The sequence below is a fragment of the Zerene cesonia genome, chromosome 3 (genome assembly GCF_012273895.1).
Source record: "Zerene cesonia ecotype Mississippi chromosome 3, Zerene_cesonia_1.1, whole genome shotgun sequence".
In the NCBI taxonomy this organism is placed as follows: Eukaryota; Metazoa; Arthropoda; class Insecta; order Lepidoptera; family Pieridae; genus Zerene; species Zerene cesonia.
In genome coordinates, this window is record NC_052104.1 from 9,433,226 (window position 1) to 9,443,838 (window position 10,613).

Consider the following 10,613-nt stretch of genomic DNA (forward strand, 5'->3'; position numbering starts at 1 on the left):
GGGTGTGTACGGGTGTGTACGAGCGTGTCGGCGCTCACCTCCTTGTGCTGCTGGAACTTCTGCTGCACGATGGCGTCGGCGCGCACGGCGTTGTCGATGATCTGCGCGTACTTGGCGCTGTTGGCGCGGAAGGCCTCGGTGAGCTGGTCGGAGGGTGTGCGCGCCCAGCGCGCGCCGAACTGCTGGCGCAGCGCCGCGTCCGCCTCCGCCTCCTCGCGCAGCATGCGGTCTGCCTGCCACACACCCAGCCCCCTGCTTTATATACTAATCGACAAGATTTCCCCAGTGAAAGCTGAAAGCTAGTTGTGCGGACACATTCAGTTGCAATCCTAACTAAGGAGCACATATTAAACGATGATACATCAATGGTTTTATTTGAACAAAGTTTCTTATGTATTTTTTGTACTTTAAATAATTCGTTTGCATTGACGGTAATTCCCCATAACGTCGCACTATATCTCACCCGTGAGTGTGCGTACGCGATATGCGAAATATGTGGATAATGCAGTAGTGCGTATGTTTGTGCAATGTCTTAGCTGGAATAATATATGTTTAGATGAATTTGAGATCGTTCGACGGCTAATGAATAGAAAGTAAGCGAGGGTCGGGAGCGCACCTCGTTGAGGATGTCGCGGTTGCGCTGCAGCAGGTCGGGCAGGTCGGCCATGAGCTGCGCGAGCGCGGGCAGCCCGCCCGCCTCGCGCACGGCGCGCGCCTTGCTGCGGATGGACTCGGGCAGCCCGCCGCCGCTCTCGCTCTCGATGCACGCCGGCAGGTTCAGCGACGCCAGGATGCTGCGGGCGCAACATGTCCGTTCGCACTCAATATTATAGACGACCCATTCTAAGAAACGGTCGACTGCTTACTTTCTTTCCCATTCTCTAACCGTCATCATGAAACTTGCAGCTTTCGCGGAGTAGAGTACCTTATATAATGCCGAAATTCACAGAGGAGTTCGAGCCGTTTAGGAGGGAAATTTGTACATTACACTCATAATATCGAGCAAAGTAGAGGTTCAACGTCGAGTTGTGGAAATTCAACCACATCATTGCTATAACCTGTCATTAAAAATACAATCTACGATAGCTTGTAAAAAGTAAAAGTAGTCACAAGGAGTTGAAGTATGACTACTTATACCACCGAAAGCAAATAGTCACACAAATATTGATAACACACAGAAAAATTAGTTACTGTCTCAATAGAAAAGCGAAGAAAACCAAAATAATAACCAAAAAAAGCAAATAAATCGATGAGTAGGAGAGATTGTAAAAATAAAAGTCCAGAAGTGTTAGAGAGACAAATACTATATATGAGGAAACGTTGTGTAAGAAAAGCTCTAAAAGAACTTAAGGAAAGACGAAAAGAGTGGGTGTCTAAATTAGATTTCCTTAGGGAAAAAAGAAGTAAAAAGAAGAATAAACAAACTAGTCATGGAAATTTATAAAAGACTTTATTCAAACAAAGTCGCATGTAAGCACCATCTCACACAAACATCTAAGCTGACTGCCGAAGTGTGAATCTGACATTTTGGGAAGCGAAGTAAAAAAGGCAAGATTGGTGAAGCCCTTATTTAAGACTTAAAAAGAGATTGCTCTATTGAATTATTAAAAAAGAAAAAGGCACCAGGACCGGACAAATTCTTTCTACGACAGATCACATCCACTCAGTCAAGCAGATAATTGAGAAGTATAATTCATTCAGCAAGACACTGTAGCCAGCTTTTATAGATTCGCAAAAGGCAATCGATTGCATTAGTTATAAAACAACATGGGAGAATTTAGGTTAATGCTACTAATATTACCAAAGCAAAAATCCAACTGGAAATCTTGGGCAAAGAATTCCGGATCTAGAGAGGAGGAGAGGAGGTAGAAAGGGAGATCCAATTTCCCCAAACTGGGTTTACAGCAGTTTTAGAAAACTAATGCATCCTTAACTGGGTACGTCTAGGCCTCAACACAGACGAAAGAAAACTATACCACCTTTTGATTTGCGGACAATCTGGTTCTACCAGATGAAAATCCAAAGGCACTCGGGAAGATGGTCCAAACTATGCACAATGAGAGCTCTACAGTGTGTTTAAAAATGAACATAACAGAAAAGAAACTGCACTGGAACCATATGTCGAGATGCAAAAAAAAGTGGACCCAAAATATCGTTATATAGGTATCCGAGAGACGGCGAGGACGACAATAACTAAGCTGGGACGATGAGCTGAAGCTTACCGCGGGACATGAGTGAGGGAGAGTCGCCTTTGCTAAAAGGGTCACCTATAATCAAACTTATGAAACGATCGCCATAAAGATCCATTTTCAGGCAGGCCAAACAAAAACAAAAACAAATTTGACCGGCCAAATAATTAAATAAATAGTTAGAGCGGAAGGCAAGTAAATGCGCGAGCGCCGACCTGTTGAGCAGCTGCGTGGCGTCGCGCAGCTGGTTGATCTCGGCGCCGACCAGCTCGGCGCGGCGCGCGCCGCTGGCCGCCAGCGCCGCGTGCACCGCCGCCGGCAGCAGCCGCTCCCACAGGTCTGCCAGACACAAGCACGCCTTGTCACATGCCGCCTTTCGTTACCTGTCTAGCTATCCAATCGTATACAAAGCTGAAGCGGCCCAACTACCCTCACTTTGTGTATAGTCTTTGGGACCGGCTGCGATTTGTTATCGAATGACTAAATTGATTAGACAGTTTTGTATAATTGCAGTATATTCTTCTTACGATCGACTGATATTGAATACGACCCCCTTTTGAGTTCTAACTATTTAAATTTTACCGATTGTCCATTACGCAAAGTGGGTAATGACTAATAACCGATACTCTTTTAAAATAACACAGTTCCATCGTCGTAGTACAAAATCGGGAGTAGTAAATAGCGGGAAAACAAAATTTCGGTGTAAACGGGAAACGGAAACAAGAGAGTGGACAGGAGCGAGACCTGCGGCGGCGCCCCAGCGCGGCGGCGGCGCCAGCGGCTTGGCGACGGGCGCGCGCGGCACGGGGTCGAGCGCGCGCGGCTCGGGCACGCGCTCGTGGTAGATGAAGTCGTTGTCGCGCTGCGCCGCGGCCAGCTGGCGCGCCGCCCGCGCCGCCACGTCGCCCACGCGCCCGCCGCCCGCGCCGCTCGGCGCCGCGCGCAGCTCCGCGCTCGCCACCTGCGCACACCCGCCGCCCTCACTCGTGTACTCATCTCATTTAGGACTAAATTCATTGAAGATATTGATATATAGTTAAATACAAGTAATAATAATAATATAGAATAATTAATTAAATTTTATAACCAATTTCTATCTAACAAAACTTACTATGATATATTTATTGTTTTGTTAAAATTATCCTTAGTCTTAGTTGCTAATATTATAATGTATAATTATGAACTAAATAACAAATTGAAGATATAAATTTTCCCCAAACCATATTAGATTTACCTGTAGCCTAGCGATCTCCTCCCCGACACTCTTGTTGGCTCGGCACACTTGAGCCTGATAATATTGGGTCAGTCCTCTGAATATAGCCTGCTTCGTGCTTATCTGGTATGAACGAAAAACAATGAGACAAAATGCTAGAAGTATAATATTTAATACTGTATATAATTATAATAATAATTTTAATAGCTTTGAGAAAATGTTAGAACCATATAATTTAAATAACATGTGACATCACTCACAGTGGACAGCCAATCTCTTTCCCATAAATTTTTCAGTGCATCCTTCTGCATAGAGCGCAGGGCATCTGTGAAGAGCTCTTCACACTGTGCGCACACCTTAGCCACCATACTTTCTTTCATTTCATCTTAAAATTAAATTATATTGTAAAGATAAATTATATACTATAGCTGGTATTCTATACCTGATCAAATTATGGCAAAGAAATAATCTATTCCTTCATTTGAAAACCATTAGCGAAACATGGATATGCCAGTGAATTTTCAATACTGTGTGCTTTTTATAACATTTTTGTCTCACTTTGTATCAAGCAATCATAATAAATTTTTGGCACTCATCAAGGATCATCAGGAATAATTTTTTATTCATCTAGACTTTCTTAAGAAACATTTGCTTTGATTCAATATGAGTTTCAGCAAACACACTCAACATAAAGTGTAATAAATAAATACAATATATTATGTAACAGGTTCATTCAGTTAAGGTTTTACCTCTGATACATTTGTAAGCAATGACTTCCTGTGCCTGAGCAAGCATCAGTTGTGACAGAGCATTGAGAGTGTCGGGGTTCAGGTCAGGAGTGGTCTCCTGGTGCACTGCCAGCATTATGTTCCCTTTCAGATATGTAAAAATACCAGCCGCTTGCTGTAAATTTAAATAAGTATATCACACAAGTGTCAGAGAATGTCTATGACCATAGAAGAGGAGTTAAGTACCTGCAGTAATTTAGCAGCTAATTTGAGAGACTCCTCAGTATCCAGAGGCTGTTGAGCAGCTATAGCACTCTGCATGGCTGCTATGTTGAACAGGATGCACATCCTTTCATAAGCCAAAGAGCTTATTGCTACAATACATAGTAAGTTAATTTCCGACAATAACAAAATACAAATAATAGTATTTGACATTTGTACTTACTGAGACTCATTCTACCCCCAAAAATTGATCCTTTGTCGAAGGCATCCTTCCATTTAAACGGAATCTGCACTTCTTGTGGTGGGATCTTACTCTCCAACGATACAAGTTGGTCATAGTAACTAGAAAAAGTGTAAAAGTATAAACTAAGCGGCTTGCATTTGTATCAGCGATAAGTTTTATTAATTTGAAGTATGATTCAATAATAATGAATGACTCATACTGTGCTAACATACCTGTACAGAACGTCTAGTGAAGACTTCTCGAACACTTTCCAAATAGCTGCGGTCCGCAGACGGCTCAGCTCGTTGATCGCATCGCTAAAGTCTTCTGTACTTTCACTTCCACTGTATGTATTTTGAATCAAATTTTTTAATGGTTTGACGATGTCTACGTCAGAAGATTTTTTAAACGGGACGGCTAATAGCTCAGCCATTTCTAGCTTCAATGACTTTGTTTGTGAATTGTGATTTGTGATAAGTGATCTTACAGAAAAATTACATTTGACACATGACAAATAAATACAAATGTTGGCAGTAGCAAAAACTTACAAAAACTTATTTTGTAATAGATAAATAAAAATCCTGATATTATAGGTATTTAATCGAATACTTCCCATTATGAATTATGAATAGGCATATAATTATGCTAATAGATACTTAGACCTTCGTTTTGTTATGTCCTATAGTCCTGTTAAAAGACGCTTACATGTTTTTGAAAAGATTTTTTCCTAAAAACTAGGAAAAAAATATTTATACGTTTCTAATAGATAATTATACGATCTACAAATGTCTCGGGTAATTTTGCGGTAAAACATTCAGTTTTGAAGGAAATCGCAAAAAAAATGCAATTTTGAGAAAATTGTTTTGAAAAATTTTACTAACTTTCAGCTCGATGTGAATTTAGGTACCTCCTAATATCTGTATTGACCGGACTAGCAGTAAATTGATATTTTAGCCGTATAGCAAAAACAAAGCTTTTCGCTTTCCGCCGTCTGTGTGTATACTTAAATCTATAAAATTACACAAGAAATTTCGATGGGTTTTCTCTTAATAGATAGAGTGATTCAAAAGGAAGATTTGCGGGTATTATTGCACCCGTGCAGAGCCCGGGCGCGTCGCTAGTTTTAATATATCTTCTGTTTTGGAGAATATATAGTATATTCATTTGTTTTTTCATGGCCTAGCTGTAAACAGATTTCCATTCCTTGTCTAGTTTTAAGTGTCATTTTAGAATATAAAGTTAAATAAAAAAATAAATTTGTTGTGAATATTAAATATAACAAACATGGTGTTAAAACCAATTTTACTTAAAAAACCGTAAGTAAAATATTTCATTTCTAGTTTGGTGTAGGTCTTAACTCTAATCCATCCCAAATTTTGGGATTATTGAATGAAATGAAATGTCTCGATGATGCAATACAGATGGAAATTAAGAAAGAGAACAAATTATTTGCTTATTCACAAATATAAACATAAAAAAAAAAAAATTATTCACAAATGTCGATTACACATTATAAAATACTTGAATAACTCTCCTCTCTCACATCACATCTCTCACAAGGCCATGCCGCAACTACTATCTAACGTCCACGGTCCATGACGCACACTCAGCATGGCTACGCAATGCACATTCATTAGGGCTAGATTGTGTGTCGTCTGACATTTTGAGAGGTTCTCTTTACTTATTTAAGGACTAGCGGTCTGTTCCGGTTTCAGCCGTTAAACGTATTTCTTTTTAAAGAAACTTTTATTGTACCTTTAAAAAACCTTTAAATGGTTTGCCATATTGGTCGAGCCGTTCCCGATTTTTACACTTAGCAACATATTTGGCGATTCACTCTTATTTCCAACAACGAAAACTATACATTGCATTTTAAACATGATCTTTTGTACAACAGACATTGACAGTTTGATAAAAAATAGGGGAATGTTAATGACAATAATATATAGTTAAGTTTTAGATAAATAATTACCGACCTAGCAATAAACAAATAAGCTAGATAAAGTACGTGTACACCGTTTAAAATATTGATCATAATAGCTGGTGGCCGCGATTTCTTGCGCCTGAATTTTGAACGTAAATAAGCTGGAGGAAGAACTTTTCTTCCCGAAATCGACAGAAAATGCCCATCAGAATGAACAACTCAATTTTGCTAAGACATAATTTCTATATATGTTATAGTGTAGCTGGACTCTTGAAGTTTTACATCGGAAGTTACAAACCTTAGATTTTTATAAGTCATCAGAAAATACCCATCACACTGAACAATGTTCGCTAAAACCTCTTCCGTATACATGTTATAGCGTAGTTGGGCTCTTGGTGTTTCATAATTGCAACCCGATCCCACTCGGACTCGGAGGAGACTGAGACACGTCCTGATCGACTCCGACGACGAAATAATCAAAGCCAATGCGCGGCTAGACTCGGCGATAGAACACGCCTGTGAGCGTGAGCTACCAGGGTGAGCCCTTCTGGCTTACATCGAGAATCACCACAAAAAAGGTGTTTCATATCAGGTGTTTCAGTTTTTCAAATTTATACTCAGCAGAAAATGCTCATCAAGTGTAATAATTTTTTTATATGGCAGAAGGCAGAGATGTTCCAGTTTCCGAAATAAATTATAGCTTACTCGCTGCGCCCCGCGGTTTCACCCGCGTAAGTCCGTATCCCGAAGGAATATCGGGATAAAAAGTTGACTATATGTTATTCCAGTTGTCCAGCTGTCTACGTACTAAATTTCATTGCAATCGGTTCAGTAGTTTTTAGCAACAAACACACACATCCTTACATTCTTTCGCATTTATAATATTAGTACAAATAGGATAGTAGGATATGTTGCCCACATCTAACATAACTATACAACAAAAAAAAAAAAACTTTCATTCAAATCCGTCCAGTAGTTATAGTATGTATGCTAACTTCCGCCCGTAGATTTGCCCACGTGGAATAAGGACATTAATGAATGATTTATCATTTTGTTATCCCAAGAGAGCGTTTAATCGGGATAAATCCTATCACCCAAGTCAGTTTATACCCTGTCTATATACCAATCCAATCTGTATTCAATCCGTTCAGTAGTTTAGGCGTGATTGATGGACAAACATCCAAACAAACAAATTTTCACATTTATAATATTAGTGTGAAAGTGTAATTAGTGTGGTAGTGTTTGCTTACTTTTGGGAGATACCTTCTACTAATGAATTTATCATCAACAAATGTCTCCAATTCTGTTCTCTTTATCTTACTGGCCAACCCACGCAGCTGCGTCTGCTGTCAAAAGGAATACTTTTTCCCATTATTTATAGTCGCTTGAAAACTCGTATTCACAGCTGTAGGTAGCGAGATGTTATATAGCCTCCATCGATAAGTTGATACAGTTAACGAAAAATAGGAGACAAACCAACTCTTCAGCATTATATTGGAAGGTATAGATATTTACTTTGAGCTCTAACGTTTAAGATACTATTTTATGCATAAACAGAATATGATATGTAGGTATATCATACATTGAGCATGCGCGATGAGATTTCTTTTTTCGCGCGGCGTAGTATCGAATACTCGGAGACAGCACAGTGGAAACGGCTTGCGCCTTTCAACAACCTACAGTTTCTTTCTCATGTAAGTAGTGTTCTGGAATAACACACGGAGTCTGGATATGGAAGTAATTTGTACAAAATATGTACGAGACGGTTTGCAGAGTATTGCGGATCACAATAAAACTAACTGTTGCTCTTGAAATCGATTCATATTTTTGAGGTGTGCTTTTGTTTTGGTCACGACTTGGCCACGTATTCACTACGCAGTTTGTGTACTATCCAGCTTGGGATTTTAAGGTGATTTTTATGCGTGATTGTGAGTGTGAAAACAGAGAGGGTGATATCTTTTAATAATACAAGCGTTATAATATATTTACATTAAACATATTTTAACTTGTAACTTTCATACATATTTTCAATCATAATAATGTTCAAGCAGCTATATGGGTATTCATTATTTTATTAATTTTGCAACTTTATCGGAGGATATTCATTAATGTCTCTCTTAACCTTAAAGTAAAGTATTTCATACTAAATCGTATATGTGTGTTTCGTTCGGTGATTGGGGGAGCCGGAGGCCCATATCCTTTTCCTGACCCTACTTAGTCCTTTCCATTATTCCTCTCGTCAATCCTTTCCCTCTCTCCCTTTCCGATTTGAAGTCGGCAAAATAAGGCGTAAGGTTTGCAATCGACCTGAAGCCTCTCCAAATGTTCATGGGCGGTGGTAGAGCTTACTATAATATGGTGGGTACCATATCCATTGCCGACGATGACATAAAAATTAAACAAAACTTGTACGTCGGGTGCTTTAAGAGATTTCGTGTTGAATGATTTAGTGACCTTTCGCTTTTCTATATATATACACATATAAATGAATCGATTACATGCATAATGGTATTGTAAATATTCTAGTTTTTGCATTATTCAAGCCATAAGCACAGCCATATCGCAGACCATACACATCAAGCTATTAACACGCACGATTACGTGTTGTGGACTAGTTTCCGCTTGACCTACACTTACCTACTGATCACAAATCGTAAGCTTTTGTTCTATTTGATTCCTGAAAAAATAACTATTATTAATTATTAATAAATTATAAGTATTATTTATTTAAGATCTCTCTAAAAAAATAGATTTCATCGCTTTAAAGTAATGCTTTCCTCAGATACACCGCAGAGCGGACACCGGCTAAGAGTACCAAGAAAGAAATCATCGTGGTGCCCTCCCATCTCAGAGAACAGCCCTTCGAAGAGATTGGGTACGTATCACCTTGTACATGTTTAATTAAGGAGTCGATCGAAAATAGTCTAGACTCTTTATTACATGACGCCGTTTTGAAATTCTGTGAAAGTGGAATAACCAAAATAACACATAGATATATGTGAGATCTCGCAACGAATTTATGAGCGGCAATCAGCACTGCCAGACCGCGCATCGATCGCGCTAGGAGCATTAACCCTGCTTTGTGGTTTCAACTAACCCAATTTTTATGATTGTCTTGGATGGTTTTTGCTTAAAAAAAGTATTGCTCCTCAATCTCAGCTTCCATATATTACTCGCTATTCACTATGATTTGCAAAATGCGAATGACTTAATGCTTCCTCGCAGTGAATTCAAAGATTCACATTTCACAAGCGGCTTCGCCCGCGTGGTGAGAGAAGATGAACTGCTATCATGTAACATGTCACATTTTTAATAAAGCGCTATTTATCGGAATTTTTAAATTTCCTTCAAATGCATCATTATGGATCTTTTCGTGGACATGAGATGTTTCCCCGAGATAAAAAAGAACATTTCATAAGTAAGCACTAAGGTATGAATAGCTGAGGAGTCGTATACAATACTGAGTCGTTGCTTTCATAGGATATATGTATGCAAATAAAAAAAAATTGCAAGGCCTACAGGCCACGGAACCCGTAGCAAACATCTCTCATTATTAAATTGTTGCTATTGATCGCTGCGCAGGAATATCTTTGCACTTTTTCTACATTGTTTTGATATGTTTCTTGGGATTAGGTTTAACCTTCAGCATAAAACAAAAACGGCCGAAATATAACGGCAATTTTTTAAATTTATATGTTATACTTTTAGTTCGGCAAGTGAGACAGGAGTGGATGTGATCGACCTAGGCGCTCCACGGCGCGCGCGCCCCGTCCCCACCCGCCCGCGCACCGCCCCCGCCCGCCCGCGCCCTCTTTACACGCCCAATCCGCGCCTGTAAGTACATGTCTTGAGCTTTTTTTTGAGAAATACATTATTGGTGTTCTGTAACTATAAAGCAGGGTGCCGTCATACAGACGAGCATTTATCAGATATATAGGTATGTTTAGTAGCAATATTTGGGAATAACGATTTTTCTTCGACCGTATAGCTATCCGGGCCCAGCCACTCAATCGAAGCGGAAAGCGGACAGAGTGAGCTCGAACCGGGGTCGCAGACGGAAGCGCGTGTTCCGGCGGCCCGTCCCCAACTCGCGGCTGTACCGGCCCGCGCCGCC

General features: G+C 39.9%; 2 protein-coding genes across 2 annotated transcripts in view; one reads left to right on the forward strand and one right to left on the reverse strand.

Annotated features, from left to right (window-relative positions):
• Positions 1-5,059, reverse strand: part of LOC119839459 (programmed cell death 6-interacting protein-like) — an 8,553-nt gene extending 3,494 nt beyond the window's left edge. The window contains exons 1-10 of the mRNA XM_038365723.1: positions 4,809-5,059; positions 4,576-4,694; positions 4,377-4,504; positions 4,152-4,305; positions 3,663-3,787; positions 3,424-3,525; positions 2,934-3,150; positions 2,405-2,528; positions 617-794; positions 21-233 (exon numbers count right to left, since the gene is read on the reverse strand). Of these exons, the coding sequence (XP_038221651.1) occupies positions 21-233; positions 617-794; positions 2,405-2,528; positions 2,934-3,150; positions 3,424-3,525; positions 3,663-3,787; positions 4,152-4,305; positions 4,377-4,504; positions 4,576-4,694; positions 4,809-5,008 (1,560 nt within the window). The 5' untranslated portion in view covers positions 5,009-5,059. The remainder of the gene's footprint in view (positions 1-20; positions 234-616; positions 795-2,404; positions 2,529-2,933; positions 3,151-3,423; positions 3,526-3,662; positions 3,788-4,151; positions 4,306-4,376; positions 4,505-4,575; positions 4,695-4,808) is intronic.
• The window catches only part of LOC119837972 (serine/threonine-protein kinase fray2-like), a 61,294-nt gene that overhangs the window by 35,901 nt on the left and 14,780 nt on the right, over positions 1-10,613 (forward strand). The window lies entirely within an intron of this gene.